Consider the following 24,751-nt stretch of genomic DNA (forward strand, 5'->3'; position numbering starts at 1 on the left):
TACTACTCTTCAAGATAGTCGTCGCATATTTGCTTAACACGAATTAGAATAAACTCAAATGAAATAAAATAGTATTAAACCACATTCCATTAAAATTAAATTACATTACACTTCATTACATTACTCCTCTTGCTGCACCTCCATCGAAGTTCCCGTCCACGGGAGCAACAGTTATTATACCTGTATTTACTTGGCCTCACCCCCTACCCACCATATACAGCTCTCATGGCTATATAAAGGCCCTAATCAATGCCATCGATAGGTCCATGTCTACACAATTTAAAAAGGGCTGCCATGTCTGATAAAATTGCTCTGTTCCATGGCGCACCATACTTGCCGGATAATCTCGAGGGACATGCTCCATCACAAGTCTGTGTCACTCTGCAAGACCTGGAGATTTTTCTAATTCCAATTCATTAGGTAGCTCTTCCTCGCACAGCATGTAAGAATGTTAAATAACCTCTTCCCATACTCACCCAAAGAGGGCAGATTCGGTAGCTTCCATTCTCAGAATCTTCTCCAGCTCATTCAATATAGCACCCCAGTATCCGCGAATCTTATAGTAGGACCAAAAGCAATGTGTAAGGGTGCCTATGCTGATTTTACATTGAGGACATTTCAGAGAAGGTCCTTTCTTAAACTTTGCTAACCTCTCTAGTGCCATATGGGCCCTGTAAAGGATCTTCAATTGCATCACTTGTGCTTTATTGCATATTGACATTTTCTTCACGCTCCCTTATATATCCCCCCATGTTTCCGATGAGATTGCTTCTCCAAACCCCCAATTCCAGATCTCATGGAGTCTCTCCATATCCCCTAAGGTGCTCCTTCTCTGTAGGCGATATATGGTACTAACCAAGAAAGTGCCCAAATCAGAGCACTCTTCCTTCAATATCCGATTCGTAGGGCTGGGCCAAGAGCGTGGTCGTCTTCTGCATATAATCCCTAATCTAGAAGTATCAGAAAAGGTCCCTATTAGCGATACCATATTTCTGACTTAATCGGTTGAAAGACATCAAGATCTCTTCCTCAAATAAATTTCCCAAACAGGAGATTCCCTTACCCTCCCATGCTCTAAAGCCAGAGTCCATTGACCCAGATCCAAATCCTAGAGCTCCCACTAATGGGGTGAACGGCTAAGTCTTAAGCAAATTGCCCTCACCCTGTGGCATTATCCTCCATGCTTTCACCGTATTTATGATAATTGGGCTCTCAGTGCTCAGTCTTATTCATAAGGAGTAAGTTATATGGGGACATCTCACCTGCTAGGCCTCAACATTAAGCCATATTGACTTCGAGTTCTTACGCATCCATTCACCTACATGTGATAGCAGGGTGCCTATTTGGTATCTTTTCAGATCTGGGAGGTCCACCAACCTCTCCACCCCCCAATGTCCTGCAGTAGTTGCAACTTGGTAAATTTAATTATGGGACACCTACGGCACCAAATAAATGATCTGAGCCAACTGGCAAACCTCAGCAGCACCTGTGTGGGTGATAACAATGGGAGCATCCTCATGGGATATAACAGTAGAGGCTGTTAACCAAGGCTATATAGCCTAACTATGATATGGTAGTCCCTCCCACCACTGGAAGTACGGCTTTATTCTCCTAAACAACTGTATAAAGTTAGCTCTGTACAAGTGATGGAAGATAGGGGTAATAAAAATTCCCAGAAAAACAAAACCTTTTTGTGACCACCTGAAAGGAAACTCTATTCTGTCCTTCAACTTTGGTACTTCCACCAATCTCCCCCACTGGCATGATTTCTGAATTTGCAACATTTATCCTGTATCCCGAAAAACTGCCAAATAATTTATTTTGTATTAGTCGGGGTATGGACTTTTCCGAGTTAGCCAAAAACAGATGGACATCATCTGCATAAAAGAGTAATTTTGTGTTCCCCAATTCCCACCTTTGGTGCCACTATTTCAGGGTCCTTTCGGATGGCCCCCACCACTGGTTCAAGTAGCGGCGGCAAGAGGGGTCTCTCCAACACCAAAATTATTCAATTTAACCCCATCCATGAAAACTGTTGCCTTGGGGTCTCTGTATAACACTGCCACCCACCTGGTGAAGGCCCCTCCCAGACCAAGACAATCGAGAACAGCAAAAAGATACGACCATTTCACCCGATCAAAAGCCTTTTCTGCGTCCAGGGAGACCACCAAGCCCGAAATCAATCTCTGCTGACATATTTGCACTATGTTCAGTACCCACCTGATCTTGTTGGAAGAGCTGCGGCCTGTGATAAAACCGGTGTGGTCCTCTTTTATAATAACAGGCAGCACCTTTTCCAAATTCAGCTCCAACACCTTTGATAAAATTTTGATGACCACATTTGACAACGAGATGGGTCTACATGACGTACAATTCTCGGGGTCTTTCCCTTTCTTTAAACTAAGGGAGATATTGGCCTCCCTAAGAGAAGGCAGAAAGCACTCCTGGCTATATAAATGACTACGCATCTCCAGAAGTGGTTCACGGGAACCTGTCTGGACCGGGTGCCTTGTCACCTTGGAGCTGTCTTATCGCCTCTTGAACCTCCTGTATCGTCAGGGGTGCATTTAAAAGGGAGGCCTGATCTGCATTTATACTGGGGAAGTCCAGGTTTTCAAAAAAGGATTCCATTCTTGCTACTCATTTCCCTCAGCCCTCTGACCACTATAACTCAGCAAAGAATTCCCAAAAGCTGGCATTAATCTTTTTCAGCTCACTAGTGACGTCGCCATTTCTTTTCCTAATAGACACAATGGACTGGGGAGCATTTTTCATCTTAGCAGGTAATCCAGGTATCTAGCTGGCTGATCCCCATATTCAAACAGCCTTTGCTTTGCAAAGGAGACCCCCCCTCTTCACTGCTTATGTGAACACTGAGTCCAAATCAACCCGGACAGCCATGACCTGTTATAAATTTAACCACAGATGGTCTTTTATACTACGCCGACTTAGCTGCCTTCAGCCAGGCCTCAAGTTTCTGCTGCTGCTCTCCTCTTTGCCTCTTACTCGTTGTTGAGTATGAAATAATCAGATCCCTTAAGAATGCTTTGGTGATCTCCCAAAGCACAGATTCATTACTAGCCATACCCCACTCAACGTCTCAAAAAGCCCTGAACTCTCTTGTAATGTACTGTACAAAGTTGCCATTCTTTAACATAAACGAATCCATGCACCAGTATCGTGTGTCTATTCCACTACCCTTGGTCTTAATATCCAAATACACTGCTGCATGGTCCAAAATAGTTACGTTGCCAATCTTGCATGCAAACATCAAGTCCAAACAAACCGACAGAACAAAGAACTCATGTGCGGCACTTGTGCAGGTTGGAGTAAAAGGTAAAATCCCTCATATTAGGGTGGATACACCTCTACACATCCACCAGCCCCAACTCCTCACACAAGTCCACCAACTGTCTCGAGTGCAGGGGTGTACCTGACAGACCCCTTGGTACCCTATCCACCCAGGGTCCATGAGATGATTAAAGTCTCCTCCTACATTTGTGTGGCGCATCTCAAGAGCTATTAATTTAGAGACTGCGTCAACTAGAAATTTAAGAGGATGCAGCAGGGGACAGTAAACATTCAGGATGCATACTTTTCTCTTTGTACCAGAGCCTTGAGAATGATGAACCATCCATACCCATCCTTGTTTTGATCTATTACCTGAAATGGGAGGTTCCTTCGTACCAGTCTGGCCACTCCTCTGCTTCTGGAATTGAAGGAGGAGAAAATGCCCTATCGTGCTCCCCCTTGCTGTTACTTCAGATGTTCCCTATCGGTTAAATGTGTCTCTTGCAACCCTTTCTTACTGAAGAGTTGAAAGCACCTTTTTCCTTTTAATGGGTCTCCTTTATATTCCAGGTCCACTGCCCGAACAGATTACTAGCCATGACCACACACTGCAGCCTGCAGTCCCCCAAAAGGAAGAAGCCCATTCAATGTGTGGTGAGTGGAAAAATGAAGGACTTTATCAAATCTAAAAAATTATTCCTACAAATACTACTAAAACTAAGAAAACTAATCACTACTCCTAACTAAAACAAATAAACAGAAAAAACACAAATCTCCAGAGTGCCAAATATGCTCTTACCTTCCTGAATCCATGCTGTGTCTGCCTGATGGAACCCTTTCCATTAAGAAGTCTCACTTTTTCTCGTTTAATGAGAGCCTCCAGCATTTTCCCCGACTACAGATGTTAAGCTAACTGGCCTATAGTTACACCTACACCCTTTTTTAAACAGTGAAGTGACATCCGCTGTCTTCTAGTCCACCAGGACCTGCCCAGAGTCCAGGGAATTGCTGTAAATGACCACAAATGCATCTATTATAACTTGCGCCATTTCTTTCAGCACTCTGGGATGCATTCCATCAGGACCAGGGGACTAATCTAACTTTCGACCCTTAAGCTTACTCAATACCAACCCTTCAGTGATAACAATTGAATGGGAGGTCCTCACCTCCCATTGTACACTTAACATCATTCTATGGCATGTTAGACACATCTTCCATGATGAAGACTGACAAAGTAGTTGTTCAAGGCCTCAGCCTTGGTCATGCTTCTGTTCAAGGCAGAAACAAGTCACCTCAGACCACCTTGCACGTAACACCAAGTTTGGTAAAAAAAAAAGAGTAGATTATAACCTCTTTGCCAATTTTCTTCCATGGCATTTCCAAGTTCGTTTCTTTCTCATTTCCTTGAGCCAACGAAATTATCGCACTGTTTGTCCCACCACTGAGTATTTCCATCATTTTCTGTTTACATCATATACAATACACAATTAACATTGCACTGTTGCTCTATAACTAGAAAACATTTGCTCAATGATTGAGGTCCCAAAGTCCTCTGCTGTAGAGAATCACAAAGATTTTAGATTAGATTAGATTAGATTAGATTAGATTACTTTACAGTGTGGAAACAGGCCCTTCGGCCCAACAAGTCCACACCGACCCGCCGAAGCGCAAACCACCTATACCCCTACATTTACCCCTTACCTAACACTACGGACAATTTAGCATGGCCAATTCACCTGACCTGCACATCTTTGGACTGTGGGAGGAAACCGGAGCACCCGGAGGAAACCCACGCAGACACGGGGAGAATGTGCAAACTCCACACAGTCAGTCGCCTGAGGCAGGAATTGAACCCGGGTCTCTGGTGCTGTGAGGCAGCAGTGCTAACCACTGTGCCACCGTACTCAGTGTCTCGGAGTAGAGAACTTCCATGTGATCACAGTCTTAAAAGGCCTGCTCCTTACCCTGAGATTATGCCCCCTGGTTCTGGTTTATGTACATCTACACATAGAATCATACAACATGGAAACTGACCATTCGACCCAACTAGCCCAGGCCGACCATATTGCCAAACTAAATTAGTCCCATTTGCCTGTTTTTGGCCCTAAGCCCTCTTAACATTTCCTATTCACGTATTTATCCAAATGTCTTTTAAATGGTGTAACTGCACTCTCAACCTCCACTTCCTCTGGCAATTCATTCCACACATGAGCCACTGTCTTTAAAAAAAGATGCCCCTCATGTCCTTTATCAAACTTTCTCCTCTCACTTTTAAACAAAAAATCCCCTAGTTTTGAACTCCCCCACCTAAGGGAAAAGATCCTTGCTATTCACTTTATCTTTGCTGCTCATGATTTTATAAACCTCTAAAATGTCACCCCTCCAATGAGAAATGTCCCAGCCGATCCAGTTTCTCATCAGAACTCAAACCCTCCATTCCCAGTGATACCATGGTAAATCTTTTCTGAATCCTCTCTAATTTATTAATATTCTTCCAAGTGCTGTATTATTTCAATTATGCAAATTATATTCAAAATTTTGATGTGAATACTGGCATTGCGCAAATTCAAATAAATATTTGAAACCTAAAGTAAATAGTTCTCATGTCACACCTCCATGGGAACAGTATGTAGGAAAACAAAATAAATGAATGGCCACCTGTCATTTTTAAATAGTTTGGGACATCATAAATACTGAAATTCAATAAACTCAAGCTTCATTTTACAAATCTTCTGTACACAGGGGAATGGTTTTCAAAGGCCTGATAAATGATCTTGGATTGAGCAACAGTTCCTGTTCACAACTTTTGGCATGTGAAATTTTCATCCACAGAAGTATAATTCTAATATTATATACTCTAATGCAATAAGAAGAAGTGTTGCTACGTATATACATCTGTGAAAGATTTTGTCAGATGGAGCTTTTTACACCCCAATATAATTTCTCCATAGTGATGCAGCACCTAATCATCAATGTTAAATGCATGAGTAATCAATCCTGCTAAAAGTTATATAAGATGTTTACTAATATACTTATAATGTGTTTCGTTATATCCTGGAAGAGATAACGAAAGGTGGAAGTTCCAGAACTTGTGTTAGACCCACTCTATTCTCCTCTTAGTAAATGATGATTCTGGGAAACAAGAGCATAATTTCAAACATATATTATCTGAATGCATTTATCAGAGAGTAATTACTTTTGTTCATTTGTGCTCTGCAAGACATTGATCCACTTATGTCAACATGTCCAATCAATTTCATTTATCTATCTCACTTTTAAAATGGTATTCCTTCAACTACTTTAAATAAGATTCTGTCCTGACATTTCATTATGTCATTGAGACATTTCTGAATCACCAGACTGTCTTGAAGCTTTGCAATCATATATCCCAGCCCTTAAATTATGTGGTTAAAATGAAGTACGTCCAATAATAAAATATAATCTATTAATAGTTTCCCCAGTCGGGAAGAAAATTAATAAGACATTTTCCTTTTTACCACTTCAGAAATATGGTTTAAGATGACTTCTGTACATAATCCAGAGAAGCTCCACTTATTTGTGATGGTGTTTCGGACTTGCTGGGAGAACAGAGCCAGAAAAGGCTTGTACTAGCTGAATATGTTTGGGACATCATAAATACTGAAATTCAATAAACTCAAGCTTCATTTTACAAATCTTCTGTACACAGGGGAATGGTTTTCAAAGGCCTGATAAATGATCTTGGATTGAGCAACCCAGCTAAAAATTAACTTTCTTTACTCAACTTCCTTTAGACTGTCTTCCAAACATTGTTTTTAAATGACACTTATAGAAAAAGGACAAAATCACACGAAGCCAAAAATATGTTCAAAGAACCAATGACAGGTTCAATCTAAAATGCTGAATGACACAAATTTGCAAACATGAGTGTACAATGTGACTTGAATTATGGGCACAGAAGAAGGTGTTCAATCTTGAATTTTAAACAGGTTTTAAAACATGTAATGATTATTAGATACACCTCTGCTCCAACTTTTCCTTGTACATATGTAAAGCAGACTCCAAGTAGTGAGCACTATTTGATTCAATGCAGTTGAACATTAAGCAATAGCTTCCCTCCCCACAAGTAATGGAAACATAACTTAAAACAAAATCTTGGGCTTATTTGTTTGAGTGGTACAAATCTCCCTTGCAAAGCAAAGCAGGTTATTTTAATCCAACACATTATTTTTGACAAAGTATGAAATCTCATCTCAAAATGTTTGATAGTGCAACACTGATACTAGTGAAAATGCACAGAGCTAAGGAGCGAAAATGTACACAGCTAAGGAGCAAAAATGTACTGGGGTCACACCATGGAGAAGGACATGTGTCATCTATTTAATCACAGTGGCTGAATTTACTTAAAGATTATATTATAATCATTCAGTTTACGATTGCAGAGTTATGAATTAAGAATTGGCAGTTACTGGTGCAACAGCAGATACACATTTCTTTTCTTTCAATTCCAGCTGTCTTTGACTCAGGATCAGAAATTTCAGTCAGAATCCTAAGTCATAGAAGGAAAAAATTAAGCACCCACATTAACAAGCTTGTTATCCACAGCTCATTATTGCCCACAGATGCTAGAAAACAGTTCATTTTCTGGGAAACCAGCAAAATTATCTTAAATTTTTGTAACCTTCATGGGATTGTAGGAATGAGCATTATGACATCAGCACTTTGAGATCTCACTCGAAACACTAATCTAATGAATAAGGAACAGTTATTCATAGCATGACATTTTCAGGAATTTAAATTTTGGGAGCTGTACTTATCTAAATTCAAAAAGAAAAAAAAGTCTGGGATTGTCCAGACTGCAAGATGTTTAAACAAATTAAATTAGCAAAAACGTATATTTCACTAGTTACCTGGATGTCAACATGCTGGCAAATGTGCCAAATTTTACACACACACCTTCCACATGGAACTCCCCTGTGATCCAGTCATCTTTTAATATATATTTAAAAAAATCAACAATTCCACTAAGTAATCAGCCCCAGCTCTGATCTACTCACATTCCACCAATCGTAACTGTGGAACAGGTCCGTTCAGGGAATGCTGGGGTCACATTTGTAGATGGGGTGGCTGGTCTGATGTAGTCCACTGTCACATTAACCTAATGAACAAGAGGAAAAAAAGACTCCGATCAGCTTGAGGCATATCAAATTAACCTAGCTTCTGTCAAAAGCATGGTGCCAAATTTGGCAAATACATGGTCAATAACAATGAGAAGGATAATGGCAAATGCTAGAGATCTAAACAGAAAATATTTCATTTCTAGAAATCAGTCAATATCTGATTAAGATATTGGTCTGATCATCCAACCAGGTATTTTGAGAATGATAAGCCAATGTAAAACACTGACAGGTCACAAACAAACAATATTAATTTGTTAAAGAATGCCAGCTATTAAAGAACTTGCTATCATAGCAAGAGAAAAGCAATTTTCTCTTTGGGCTACAGCATTAAATTTAGAGTTGGGCCATTCAGGTCAATTGCCTACCCACATCCAAATACAGCCAGGATCCACTTACATCTGCTATTCAAGAGCAAGTTCAGTGAACGTTGAGTTATTAAGTGTCAATGCCCTTCTGAAGGTTTGGTCCCTAGCCACCATTTAACTGTTTTATTTTATTGGGCTCAGAATTAAAGTATGATAAGGAAGTAAAACAAGTTTCTCCAAGCTTTAGACAAAGTAAACAATTGCTACAAAGACAGTACTTGAATAGTTAAATAGGCAGTGTCAAAGAGTGTGGTGCTGGAAAAGCACAGCCAGTCAGGCAGCATCCTGGGAGGTGAGTTGACGTTTCGAGTATAAGCTCTTCATCAGGAATGAAGGGGTGGCCCAAGAGGGCTCAGAGATAATTAGGAGGCAGCTGGGAAGGCAACAGGTAGACGAAGGTGGGGGTGAAGGTGATAGGTCGAAGGGGAGGGTGGAGCAGATAGGGAAGGAAGATGGACAAGACAGTTCAAGAGGGCAGTGCCGAATTGGAAGCTTAGATCTGGAATAAGGTGAGGGGAGGAGAAATGAGGAAACTGGTGAAATCCACATTGATTCCATGCAGTTGGAGGGTCCTAAGGCAGAAGATGAGGTGCGCTTCCTCCAGGCGTCTAATGGCCAGTCTGACGGACTCGCATATCCTTGGTAGAGTGAGAGGGGGAGTTGAAGTGTTCGGCCACAGGGCAGTGGGGTTGTTGAGTGAGTGTGTCCCAGAGATGTTCTCTGAAAGGTTTCTCTACTTCTAAACCAAAAGGTCCAAATTCAATTCACATGTTTCAGTGGTGTGTCATAGAATATCTGACCAGAGTGATTATAAAATACCTATAATTACAACATTTATATAATTTAAACTTCTAAAAGTACAGACTCTAAGCAAGTTTATTTGCTGCAAAATGAGTGAGTTGAAGGAGCATTTTTCTCTCCTCCCTCTTCCCTTTACTTATCTTATTCACCATTCAGTACTGGTCTCCTATAGTGGTGTAGTTGCTGCTGAGTAACTGGCACCTCATTCCACCGGTGATAAATCGTCCATACAATTAAAATATCACATGGCTGTTCACCTGATTTGAACATAGCTTGTGCAATGTGGGAAATCATACGTACACCACGTTCCATACAAACATACAAAAGTATTCTGAGGTTTGGGGTTTGGAACCCAAGTAGTGACTGGAGTCAAGTTTGTATTAACATGAAAGAGATCTACTTGGATAACACATTTAAGGAGTTGGAAAACTCGAGGGGTATGCAGACAAATGAAGAATTATTGACCGTCAGGCAGTTGAAGAGAACAAGGTAGGAAGTAATTTCGGTCATAAAATCGATTTCCTGCTATGGTTGCCGATGAGGTGATAGCTTCTCAGTGGAGTGCAGTCACAGCCAAGTTGGGGGCACCATAAGTAGCTCAGCTGTACAGGAGGGGAGGAATTCTTTAGATTAGGGAAACAGACAGATGTAGCTGCAGGATGGCATGCTACTTCCCTGGTGCCAAGGTCAAGGATGGCACAGAACAATTTCATTGCATGTTTCTGGGAGAGGATTAACAGCTAGAGATTGTGGCTGAACACACTTAGCATTCACAAAAAGGTTGATATGAATGCATGAATTGAGTTATGTTGATATGATTTAATTGTCATTATAGAGAAATGGCAACAGTGTGGTCAAGGGAACTGAATATCCAAGGATATTATACACCAATGCTCCCACTCTTCTTTGCAATTACACCAACGATAATTTTAAACACAAGACAGCCAAATTATTTTATTAATTTGGCAATATTAAAACAAACTTGTTTTAGGAGGTAATAAAACAGACTTACTAAAAGACGGAGAATAGGACCTTTTTTTTAGTAGAAACAAAAAATTGAGTTCTACTGCGCATGGCATATCTACATCCACATAAATAAACTAAACTATAAATCAATGGGGTGTTTGATAAGAAAACAGAAGACAACCATTCAACCAAGAAGGTACTGTACGTCTGACTGACATGCCACATCTGTCTCAGAATTAATCAGCAACTATATTCATTCCATTTGAAGAAAACACAGCAGGAAGAATCAAATGGTCCCCTTTTAGAGGCAATAAGGGATAGGTGAGCATCAGATTTAATGCATCAGTTAAGTAGAGATTTACAAACAGAAGTATTAAATAATTGTTGTTTCTAGGTTTTCCAGCTGGTACTTATACTTCTGCATACACACATCAGAGCCAATAAAAACAAAGCTTGCAGCATGCATGCAGGACTGACTCCAGTCTAATGCGGATCAGAGTTACAGCTCTCAGCCAAACATTTTAAGGATCCTTGCAATAAGTGATGAACTGCGCACTAATCTTCCATTAAACAAATTACTATTTTAATCTCAAGATACATTTTAGTGAGATAATCAATTTTAAATTAAAGCTCCACATAGTGTTTGGGGTTGAACCATTATTTTGGGCATTGTAGGTTTTAAAACAAAGAGCAGAGTAAGTACTTTGAATCATGAACAGGTAAAGGAAAGCATCGCACTTCATGGTCAGCCTTGAAAAACACAAAGACAACTGCTATAAAGGCAGGCTGGGAGACTCCCGTTGATGTGGGCCACGACCAGCCTCTCAAAGCACTTCCTGATTACAGAGGTCAGAATCACTGGGACAAAGGCAATAAGGCAAATTGCATGTGCTTTCTTGGGTACTGGGATGATGATGGTCTTCTTGAAGCAGATAGGGACTACAGATAGTAGGAGGGAGAGGTTAAAGATGTCAGCAAATACCTCCATAGGTCCGCACAGGATCTAAATGCACAGCCAGGGATTCCATCCAGGCCTGTCACTCGCTTTGGGTTAACTCTCAGGAAGACAGGTGCGTCCAGGGCTGTCAGGACAAGTGACATTGCATCATTGACATTCTGCTCAAACTGAGCCCAAAAAGCATTGAAGCATCAGGGAGGGATGTGTTTTGTCGACTATCTTTCGCTGCTTCATTTTGTATCCTGTTACGTTGTTTAGGCCTTGCCACAGATGGCGGGTGTCCATATGGACGGTTTTGGCCTCTAACTTGGTCCAGTACTGTCTCTTGGCATTTCTGGTGACTTTTCGGAAGTCATATCTGGATTTTCTGCATTGGTCTGGGTCACCTGACTTGAATGCCTGCTCCTCAGTAGGCAGTGAATTTCCCATTTCATCCAAGGTTTCCAGCTGGGGAACACCCAGATTGGCTTCTTCAGTAGATACCCCTAGTTCTACAGTCACCCACAAGAAAAGAAAATCCATCTGCCATACCCGTTCAGAATCTTGTATGTCTCGAACAAGTCATATTGTTCTTCTAAACAATGATATTCTACGAGCTTTCTCATGTAGTCTTTTAATGTAAGATTTTAAACCCTGGTATCATTTTCTTAATTATATAACATCCTTTCTCAAAGTCCATATTCCTGTTCTGGAGTTAGGTGCCCAAAGCCTAACTGAGTATCCCAGATTACCTAGGTTTTTGTCTGTATAAGTGAAATATCAATTGCTCTCCTCCAAATTCCAACCTTTGGACTTAAAAGGCAACAATGCATTCAACTTTGGTGACCACTTTTTGTAATTATGCATCAATTTGTGCAAAGACATTCTAAACTCTTCAATGTTCCTGCTCCTTGGATGCTGCCTGAACTGCTGTGCTTTCCCAGCACCACTAATCCAGTTGAAACAGTGAATGGATTCAAGAAAGAAAACTCTCAACATTTCACTGTTATGGAGAGACCAGGAACATTAGGTAAAAACAATGACTGCAGTCATTGTTTTTACCTAATGTTCCTGGTCTCTCCATAACAGTAAAATGTTGAGAGTTTTCTTTCTTGAATCCATTCACTGTTTCAACTGCAAATCAGGATTTAGCAAAGTGCGAATTGTTTCAACAATAGAAATAGAATTACTGGAGACACTCATCATGTCCAGCAGCATCAATTCTGACAAAGTGTCGCTAGACTCGACAGGTTAACTCTGCTTTGTCTCCACAGATGCTGCCGACCTGCTGGGTTTTGCCAACAAATTCTGCTTTTGTTCCAGATCTTTGTTCAATTTTAATGAAGAATGACTTGTTGGGTTAGAAAAGGCAACTTTGTAATCTACATCCACCCAATTGGCAGATAGTTAGCTTTACATTAACAGGCATGAGTACAACGGGCCAAATGGCTTCCTACTATAAGTGAGTGTATGATATCATCAGCTGCCCTGATATGTATGGATAGTGAAAGTGGCAGCTTTGAACTTTATTTCATTTTCTAAAGAGGCAGAATGTAGTAGAGTCAAAATTTTTAAATTTATTAGAATATTACAACATATTTCATGAACCAGGTCTTTGCTTAATTGTTTGAGGTATTGTGGTTACCACCTTAAATGGAGGTGGTGGGTATGCACTTTCCCACATAACAGAAATCAGTGCGTATAACTGGGCACCATTCTGTCAAACTGTAGCTCAGTAAGTGGCAGGATCCAACAGGGAACCAAATTAGAACTATGCTTTTCTAGTCATGACTAACGACTTCCAATTAGAATTTTCCAGCTTTTAAATAGGTCAACGATTCAAACGGTCTAACATAGGCAAGGGAAAAAGTACTCATGATTACAGTCAAAATGTGAATTTTTTTTAAAAATCATGTTAGTTACATTGAAGAAATCTTAAAAACATGATTTTCTTGAAATTTTTAAATAAGACAGTTGATGATAATTGTACAATTAGTCATTTACATCAAGTGCACATATCTATTGGAAGGAACAATCTCAAGGGAATCTTAAATAAGATGCTCACATCAACTTCATCTGCAACAAGGCAAGAAGATTAAGATGTAAATTCAGTAGACTATTTTAAGGTTTTTGTGGCAAGGAGAGGAAAAAAAACTTAACATTTTCACGGGGTAAAAGCTTACACTTCTGGATAGTGTATCAGGATTGTCAACTAAGATGGCAGAAAATTCAATTTTTAAAGTTATTCTAAGTACACTTCCATATTAACATTGTTGTAAAAGATTGAACAAAATGTCTGCAAATCTATGAAGATTTGTGTACATCCATGATGCACATAATGGTAGTATAACACAGAATTCCAAGAGAAAACAACAAGGCACACTCTCCACTAGGACAAAGATGTCAAGGAACTAGGTCACAGCAGGCAGATAGAATTAATATAATACACAAGGTGGTGTTCTGCATTTCAGCGTTGTCAATAACAATTTGTGCTGAATATTATTGTACCTTACTAGAGACAGAGTAATTAACAAAACCTTAATTAAAGAAGTAGGCCGAAAAGACAGCCTTAAAAAGGTCAAAAGGAAGTGATAAGCAGAGTTTAGGAAGACAATCGCAATATGGGATGCCAGAACGGTTATTCAAAAAAAATTGAAATTATGCAATGCCATTAACAACCACATGACATCCACAGTACTTGAACCAGTGATGAGTTTTTAAACAATTATCATTTTAAAGTAGGAAACATGATACCCAATTCCACAGCAAGCTCCCACAATGTGACAATTAACAGAAAATATGCTTTCATAATGTCCAAGGTGTGTTTATCAGGACACAGTGCCTAACTCTTCTGCCCTTCTTCACATCATCACTTGCAGACTTCAGTCGAGTGAAATCCATCAACGTACATTACAGTTTTTGAAAATTATTCCTGTAAATTTTGGGTCACAACAAATTTAACAGCATGGCACAGTATTTCATCTAATCTTGTAGCATTTTTACATTTGGGACACAATCTTCGAACTTAGATTATCTATGTCAAATATGCCCAGTCAAATAATATATTTCTAGAAATACATGCATACAAAATTGACATCTGCAGATAGCTCATATCTGTGTATTATTATTCATGCAAGTTTTACACTGTTGGCTTTGTCAATTCCAACAGTTTCAATACAATCAAATGCAGAAACACAAAAGGACAACTTCTTATTAAAAATGGAAAGATTCAGCACAGTGGACTAGCTGAGAATAGAACAAACAAGTGACAAAGACACAAACTTTGAAAACTTAATTTATCTTATCTGTCCTCAGTGGTAATTAAGATCATCACAACTGACTTATTGCACCATAAATATGGAAATAATTAGGCTTGGATGAGACTGTGCCCCCACCCCTGCCTTGCCTCATACAAGTAAAAGGCCTGCCTGTGAAAAAGTTCAATCTAAAAAAACTATAATCCATCATGCCCCCTCACGATCCATGGAGCTCTGAAATTCTGGAATTGAGCTAAAGCATCTGAAGACATTTGCTACACTAGAAACCACATGAAAACACTTTATGAAGTTCCCATATGATGCAGGAATTGCAAATCAAAGAATATAAATACTCGTTCATATTGTAAAAAGTTAATCCCATCTTTTACAAATTAGCTTGAGCCCCAGTTGAACCATTAGTTTCAACTAATACCTCTAGACTTGCTGTGCTTATAATCTTATTAATTCATTTACTACAGTAAGGAGAAAGTAAGGACTGCAGATGCTGGAGATCAGAGCTGAAAAATGTGTTGCTGGAAAAGCGCAGCAGGTCAGGCAGCATCAAAGGAGCAGGAGAATCGACGTTGCAGAAGGGCTTATGCCCAAAACGTCGATTCTCCTGCTCATTTACTACAGTAAGACTATTTAAATTTATAATTTTCCAGAGTCCTGTTGAAACGAAATCCAAGTTTGAACAGAAAAGAGTGGAAGGCATGCCCCTGTCTGCATCAAATGGCCCTGAGGTGGAGATGGTGAACAGCATAAAGTTCTTGGGAATAATGATCACCAACAACCTGCCCTGGTCCACCCACATTGATAATACAGTCAAGAAAGCACAGCGACACTTCTACTTCCTCAAGGGGCTAAGGAAATCCAACATGTCCATAAAGACACTTAACAAATGGTGTCCTGAAGATGCTACCAGTTAGCATTTGTTTACACAAGTCATTGTACTTGAATCAACTTGCCTACGATGGCACTTCAACATACTGACACACAGCATTACCAAAATACAAGTAGAAAAATATGCTGTAAAATATTCAAAATGAATCAAGAAACATATTGCTGATAGTTAATTCATTAATGATTTCAGAGCGAAAGCACTCCTAAGTAGCAGTGATTACAGTATAATTGAATAACACTTCCATTTGAGAGAGAGAAGACTAGATCCAAGGTTAGCATTAAATGTTAAAAAAGGGCGTGGAAACAGAGCTGGCTAAAGTGAATAGCAAAAATAAGTTAAACGATAGGTAAGTAGAGATGCAGTGGCAAACACTTAAGGAGATATTTTAGAATACTTGGACAAGGTACATTCTAGCAAGAAAAAGTGAGATTCTAACAGAAGGCCATATAAAATGTGACTAACCAGACAAGTTAAAAATAGCATCAAATTGAAACAACAAGCATATAATTCTGCAAAGACAAACAGCAAGTCAAATATTGGACAGAATATAAAACAAAGAATAACAGCTCGAAATATCAAAAACTGATAGTAAGGATCTATATTAGTATTTTTTAAATAAATGAAAGAGAGAAGTTAAATGAGTGCTGGTCCTCTGGGGTGCTGAGAAATTAAAAATGGAAAATAAGGAAATGCCAGGTGAATTAAACATATTTTGTACTATTTTCAATGGAGGGAAATACAGAACATTTGAGAAATAACTGTGATTCACATGGTGAAAAGGACAGGGGAACTTAAAAACATTTACAAGCACCAAGGAGAGTATAAGAGAAAACAAATAGAACTAAAAGCTGAAAAGTTCAGAGGTCCTGTGGACTTTCTCCTTGAATTTCAAAGATGGCTGCTGAAATAGGAGAGGATTGATTTTAATTTCCAAATAATCTTAAGGTTCTGGAAAGGTCCCATCAAATTGAAAAATTATGACTTTGACTGCTTGTTTCATTAACAAGGTAAACAGAAAGTAGCAAACAACAGCCAATTAGCAACATCTTTGATAAGAAATGTTTTCTTGAGGAAGGTATGGTAGGTCACTTAGAAAATCACAGTGCAAACAGGCAAAAGTCAACATGGGTTATGAAAAGAAAATTGTATGATTAATTTACTGGAACCTTTTGACAAGGTAACAAGCAATGTGGAGATGAGGTGGGAATGTACTTCTATTTTCAGAATGTGTTATAGGTGTCATATACAAGGATACAATGGAAAATAACAGCTAATGTTGAAGGCAGTAACATCGCGTGAAATGGTCATTTGGTCATGCAGAACTTGAGTACTGTTGAAAATGGTGGCACATTTTGTCAAAAAATTTCACCTTGCACTCCCCTGACCAAGTTTTCCCTTGAATTGATATTTTTTGTGAACTGTCCTGATACATGTAAGATGATAAGCTTTGACAAAATATATTTTTTCAGCTATAACAATGTGAATAAATGACTAGTTAGCTAACAGGAAACAAAGTAGGCATAAATGGATTATTTTCATGCTATAACTGTGAATGGGCAGAGTGCCACTAGAGGGATCAGTGTTGGAACCTCAATTATTTACTATTTATAGTACTCACCTGAATGAAGGCAGTTTACCTTATGACCAAAGATGGCATAGGCTGGACCTGATTCCAGTGGAATTTAGAAGAATAAAAGGTGACCTTACTGAATCAAACAAGACCCCTGAAAGGATTTGACACAGTAGATGCTGAAAAGATGTTTCACTCTTATGGGAGTGACTAGAACTAGAACTTAAAAGTAAGAAGCCTTCCATTCAAAATGGATTTTTAAAAAAGTGGTACCTCTCAGAGAATACGAGTCCTTGGAACTCTCCTTCCCACGGTGTTGGGTGCATGCCATTGAATATTTTTAAAGCACAAATTAAAAGGCAGTTAGAATCTTGACTAACAAAGATTATTGGTAGCGGTGAAGCGAAATAATCTGGATTTGAGACCACAATCAGTTCAGCTGTGATCTTACTGGATGGCAAGCAATTTCAAGGGGCCAAAAGACCCCATTCCTGCTCCTACCAAAGGACATGGACATTGTTTGATTAATTGAATTCTGGATAATTGAATGCCAGATAACAGTTTAGCCAAGCATCGGGACCTTGTGATCTTGCTGGATAATCCCATATTCTGATAATTGAATGCTGGATAATCAAGATTCCCCTGTATTTCAGACCAGCATTTTACCCACCAGTGGCAGGCTCAATTCCTGGAAATGAACAGTCAGCACAACTCTTCAGGATGGCGACCTTTTATCAGAAATGGAAAAAGTTAAAATTTGAATATGCAAGGAAAGTACTCAATTGCTTTTATTAACAGGTACCTTTGTCGAGAATAGAATAGTCTTGTGTTGTCACTTATATATTTTACAAAAAAAAGCAGTGAAAAGTGTTTATGTCACCATTCCATGGCTCCTATATAAATAACAGAGACAAAAAAAAATTAAGTCAAAGTCCATCTTAGTTCAATTTACAGCTTCTGGTTTTAGGGAAAAAACAATTTCATTGCCAGACTGCCATGCCAGGCCACTGGAATAGTTTGTGAAATGATACAACCTTCAGCACTTTGATTTTGATTGTTCAAAACACAGTTGGAAGTTTATGTGGAAATAGTTAAAAATAGGTGAATGCAGAAGTTTTGTTGCAGTGATTGACTCTCCCGCGCCCCAAAGATCTTTGTCAGCAAGGGAGAAAGGGACTCTTTAAACTTCATGAACTGGAGGGAGAGAAGTTAAAATGCATTCATTCCTTCCTCAACTTCTTCCTTTCTCCCAGCCTCAAAATATAACAAAAAAAACTTTACTTCATACGTCTTGTACAGCATGAATGCTATAATATCTACAGGCAAGTTTACAAGGTCAGTCATAGTCACTCTGAATTAAATCAGTGCAATAGAAACTCAGCCCCAGGAGACTAGGCAAGGGAAGAATGACAATACATGGAAATTGTTTATGACTTTTCACAGCTTAGGAATTCAATGTCACCCATAAAGCCAGCTCACCACACAGTAAACCCATTGAATGATTATGGATTAGAAACACAGAAACCTGTAAAAAGAAATAAATATTAGACATTGAGCAAAAAGATTAAACTTATCCCTCTGTAATACACTTCATCTGAACTATGATGAGAACTCTACTCATGGGCCTTCATTAATTCGAAGATGCCATCCTCAACTATATATTTCAACCTTGTTCAAAAAAAAGACTAGAGCTTCATTTGTTGGGTCAATTAAACCAAAAGTTGGCAGTGGTTTACAGACTGCTGATACAGCAAGTGGCTTTCATGCTGCTAATAAATACAGTTAGGATTTCTGGCCTTCACTAGTAACACACATCATTTCAGACAGCAATTTCATGTATAATTTCATTCCTATTTGTTCCAAGAATGTGGAAGAAACCTGACACCAGTTCTTTGAGATGCAGCCAAATGTAGTAAATCAGTTTTCCTTGCACTACATTTACATTAGTATTACAAAACATACTGCAGTTCAATGTAAACTCGGCCTCAAAGCAATATTAGAAAGCTAGGGAAGGCCTGTATAGGCTAGCAATCAGAAAAATTGCTTCAATTCAGCCTTAACAACTATGCTCAGGTAGTAGATGATTAAAAGAAATAATTGGCAGGTTAAGGATGAACAAAGAGCAGTTTTCTCAGGAGATCAGTCCTGACAGTATAAATACTTCCAAATACCCACAGAAAGTCAGCGTTAAATCTGAAATAACAAAGTGAATAGACTCAGCTTCAACGAGGAGAAGTGCAAGAGGCCAAATATCCAGAAAGCAGCCATTTACCACATTAGCAATATCATTTTATCTTTCAGTGCCCTGCTTATCTTTAAAAGTAATTGCTATCAAAGTATAGACAAAAGAAATGTACATGATGCCTTTCATGATCTCAGGACAACTCAAAGCATCCTACCGTTAAAGGATTACTCTTTGGAGATAGTTACATAATGATGCATAAATTGTATGCATATCACTAAATTCCTCAATCAGCAATATGCAATTGACAATTTGTGATGGTAGCCAAGGAATAGTGACCAGGACACAAAGCAGCATACACCCATTATTCTTCAAATAACATTACTGGCACTTTTACTCCAGTGAACATCATTGTTCTCAATTTACGTCCAAATAGGAAAACTATATTTCTAACAGGGCTGCACTCCCTCCGATTCCACTGGAATGTCAGCTTAGACTTCATCCTCAATTAGTACTACACCCACTCCCTCCACTACTGATGCTCAGTAGCAGTGTATACTATCTCCAAGATGCACTGCAGAAATTGACCAAAGATCCTCAGACAGCACCTTCCAAACCCGCAACAACTTTCATCTAAAGGACAAGACCATCATCTTCAAGCTCCCCTCCAAGCCACTCACCATCTGACTTGAAAAATATATCACCATTCCTTCACTGTCATGGCTTAAAATCCTGGAATTCCCTCTCAAATGGCACTGTGAGTCAACCCACAGCAGGTTCGAGAAGGTAGCTCACTACCACCTACTCATGAGCAACTGGAGATGGTCAATAAATGCTAGCCAATCAGCAACACCCACATCCGACAAAGATGAATTTAAAAATGTTTCTGAAACAGAACCTGAATATTGCGGCTGTGGCAGTGTTTCATGTTCCTTAGATTTGAATATTGGTTGAGATTCCAGAGTACTGATTCTTTTCAAACGTGATTAAACTTCATAATTTGGGGTGAGAGAACGTCTATTTGTTGTCCTTTTTTCTTTTAACTGAATTGTGGCACTTGGAGTGAGAGGGGATTTAACTTTATTACAGCATCGGTTGCTCGGGGGATAACTCTTCAACTGTGACCTCTCAGCACACTCATGCTTGAACACAGAATATTCAGTTCCACAAATCAACTCCAGTCAAGTTAACTGGCCTTTTTATCTCTGAGCTTCTTTAGGAGGGGAGAAACGTGTGGCTTGGGACATAATATGCAGGGGATGGCTTGCTATTGAACAGAGTGTCATCAGTCTCTCAATATCTTTTATAGTCATAGCACAATCTGTTTTGACTTGCCTGTTCCTCTGGAAGGCTGTTGTTTCAAGTTCCATTTGCGTTTCTCTCCATAAACAGCCATCTTACTTGCATCCATAGCCACCTTTGGCTCTGAACCATTTATTAAAACGCATTTTGGAGTTACGACAAGGTGAAAGTATCCATAGTACTTTGGGATTCTGGCCAGTGTTCATAAAAAAGGTAATGCCAGATTTGAAGGGACATAATCTTTTTTGCCTTCCTCCCACACCTCCTCTTTGTTCCTGATCAGCCAATCACCCTTCCATCCCATCAGACCCTTGCCTGCCTTGGTTCTTCAGTAAAAGCTGTTCTATCTCTAATTTTGCCTGTTCATTAGGACAGCAATCAAACTCGTTGTCAACTCCAATTTTCTCTCCAGAGATCTTGCTTGGCCTGTGAATTATTTTCTATATTTTCTGCTATTTTCAAAATTTACAGTATTCTGCTGTACCTACTGAGGCAGGTGATTTAGGAATTAGGAGCAAGTTTGGTGGAGAGGGGGTAGTAGTTGTAAGCATCCAAGCATTGATGCAGAACACCATGAAATTTCATGGCTTCAAGTCAAACCTGGGAAAGGAAAACTACTACAAGTTATCATCCAGCTTTCCTGCCTCAGCTAATGTATCAGTGCACATCAATGTTGAACACCACGGAGGGTAAACAATGTATTATGATTTAAGGACCTCAATGTTCTTCACCAAGGTGGCTTGACATGCCCCACATTTCTACTTTAGATCTCCAAACTGGTGACAGGTTTCAATAATGAGCTCAAAACAAATGAAATCTGCTCCTTTTTAAAATTTAGTAGTAACTGTTTCAATTTGTTTTACAATTTTGATTTTAATAACATTACTGAATCCATGTCATACTTATTTTTTCCTGGTTATTACCGGAGTCAAAATAGATGAAACTCAAGAATTTTTCACCATTTCACTGCATAGATAAGAATCTAAATCCCATTATCTTAAAAAAACATTGCTTACATTTCCCTTGTTATTTTACAATCAATATGTAGGCAATTGAAAACAGACAATTAGTATCACATTCTCAGCCACTTTTCACTCTCGTCACTGACCTACAAGCACATTCATCTGTTTAAGTCACCTATGAACTGCATTCTTAATTAGTGTTATGAAGCCTAAGTTCACATATTAACATTAATGGTAAAACTACTTCAGCCAAACAATAAAGGAAGGTGAAAGAAAACAGAACTATTGTGATCTTACAAATCAGTTGTCACAGTAGATTATGTCATATCTTTATTTTAGTGTGCATTACTTGTGCACAACTCTCTACAAAGCCCAGAAAGATTCTACAATTAATTTCAGATGCAAATCACGGTGATGCACATAATATTTGGAAAAACATGACTCCACAAAGAAAATCCCACAGGAAACACTAAATAAAATGAAGATCTGGTAAACTATGTACCAAGTATATTAATAGTGGACTGACCAAGTGATGCAAATAATGACTTAACGTTAGAACAAATTAAGTTTCAGAGATGAGGGAGTTACAGATCAAACTATTTTTTAATGTAACTACTTCATGCTAATGTAAAATTTTGACCTCCAAGAGCCACACAAGACATGCAACTGAGGCCCAAAATCAACTGTTGATTTCAACCAAGGTAACTGAGAAAGAAAATGCTCAAATGGTGCTTCAGCACTCAATCGACTTTGTTAATTTCAGCCAAAATGTATCAATAGCAAACATTCAAAGGAACACCCTAGTTAAGGAACATGTGTGATGATATATATTGCAGATCCGAATGACCAAAAAATGTTTTAGCCAGTATATGTTGATAGGGCAATGTACCACACGAAGCAATCAACTTGTCTGGCAAAAAAGACACATCAAGACAGACCTGGCATAACCTCACAAACATCCTTGCAGCTAGTTGATGCTTAGAAGCAAAATACATCTCTTTTGATATACATTATGAAAGATATTTTGTGCATCCACTTAAATTAGAAGTGGAGCACGATTTCTTGAAAGAGTCAGACACACATAACAAAAATAAAAGACGTTTTGGTCCAAGTTGTCCACATTGAAATGATATCCTAAACTGATCTAGTCTCATTTGTCAGTGTTTGGCCTATATCTTGCTCAACCTTACCTAATCATGTACCCACCCAGATACTACTTAAAAGTTGTAATTGTACCTGCCTCCACCACTTTCTCTGACAGCCATTTCCACCACCGTCTGCAAGAAAAAGTTGCCCCTCAAGCCCTGGTTAAATCTTTCCCTCTTCACCTTAAACCTGTGCCCCCTAGTTTTTGGCTTCCCTATCCTTGAAAAGAGTATTTGATTATCCACCCTGTGTCCCTCATGATTTTATAAACCTCTATAAAGATAAACCAGTCAGCCTCCATCACTGCAGGGAAAATAGCCTCAACCTATTCAGCATCTCCTGATAGCTCAAACCCTTCAATCCTGCCAAAATCTTCTAAATCTTTTCGGAACCCTTTTAACTACATCTTTCCAGTAGCAGGAAGGCCAGAACCAAAAACAGTAGTCTAAAAGTGGCCTAATAATGTCCTGTAGATCTGTCAATATTTACCCTGTTACATTATCAAGATGGTGATGAAGCTGGAGCACCTAGGTATTACCATCATAACCTCTTGAGTATTCAACTGCAAGGATCTCTCTGTATTCTGGGAAGGTTACCAGCCTTAACTTCAAGATCACATATTTAATCAAGACTGCCTGCAGTTCACAGTGAACCAAAGGATTTGCTCACATTTGAGAAACAGAAGAGTAAAGATAACAGTTTTATTAGTATCATGACAATGCAACTCATGTAAACAGGCTTGAGAGGGTATGAGATTATGAAGTACAACAGACAAAGATGGAGAGAAGGCAGATCGAAGAAAAGGAGTTTTATTGACCCTTGCGATCTTTAAACTTTAAAAACCTTGTTTCTATGTTAACTTTAGAGAAATGTAGTTTCTTTCGCTGATCTGTACACCAATTCAAATTATTGTATACATATCAACCACGTTTTTAACACTGCAAATTCAGACCGATTTTGAGGCTTTTGCAAACAATCTGAATTCATTCCAATCCTAACACTAAGGCTTTATTACAAAATAGTGACCTTCGACATCCTAGCCCTTCCATTTCAATTAACCCATAACAAGGTCTCCAAAAAGGCCAAAGTCATCAGCCTTACCCCTTCAGGCATCTCTCAACCACTGAATAATTGAAAGATGTTAAAACGAGACTAGTTTGAATTTAGGTTAGAAGGAACTTGCTAGCATTTCAAAATTGACAGCACACCAGTCCAAAACTATGATCATGCAATCCAACAGAATTCTTGTTAACACTTAATTCCATTTTGTATTCAAACTGAAACAAAAAATAAACAGTGCCCTCAGTTGGCAAATCAAGTCTATAATTAAATCACTTTTAATAGAGGCAAAAGCCATTAAAACATTGGTACAAAATGTTTGCTGTGCACAAAATGGCTGCTCTTCCCACTTAGAAAATAGCTACACAATTTGAAGTGGCTCTCCTTGATACAAATAGGGAAGTCTTCTGTCAATCTTGCATAGTCTATTATTTTTAATTACAACTTCAAGGATTACCCACACAGCATGTCTTGCTGCACCATAAAGTTTAGAAAGCCCGGGCACCTGTGGCAGGAATCAAGTCCCAAATACGAAACGTTAGGCAATTTCTGTATTAATCCTTATGGGAGCCTGCAAACTGGGACAATAGTTGGAGCTGAACCATTTCTAGCCTGATTGAGTGCAATTTGGTTATATCACAATAATATATTGCAAAACCTGCACAAAATTAAGAAGAAGAATATGTATCCCAACACTATCAAGTTAAAGATCATCCACAGTCATTGCATACTGAAGCTAGGAATCTATCTACTGGAAGACAACTGAAATTAGCAGCCATCTTTCTACAAAACTCCTGCATGACTCAATGCTGAGTGTACAACAGCATTAATAGACTGCTTTCAAACATCT

At 38.9% G+C, this 24,751-nt stretch overlaps 1 protein-coding gene across 1 annotated transcript in view; it reads right to left on the reverse strand.

Moving 5' to 3' along the window:
* Positions 1–24,751, reverse strand: part of snd1 (staphylococcal nuclease and tudor domain containing 1) — an 868,653-nt gene that overhangs the window by 719,681 nt on the left and 124,221 nt on the right. The window contains exon 12 of the mRNA XM_072562814.1: positions 8,328–8,428. Within this exon, the coding sequence (XP_072418915.1) occupies positions 8,328–8,428 (101 nt within the window). The remainder of the gene's footprint in view (positions 1–8,327; positions 8,429–24,751) is intronic.

The sequence above is a fragment of the Chiloscyllium punctatum genome, chromosome 44, assembly GCF_047496795.1.
Source record: "Chiloscyllium punctatum isolate Juve2018m chromosome 44, sChiPun1.3, whole genome shotgun sequence".
Taxonomy (NCBI): Eukaryota; Metazoa; Chordata; class Chondrichthyes; order Orectolobiformes; family Hemiscylliidae; genus Chiloscyllium; species Chiloscyllium punctatum.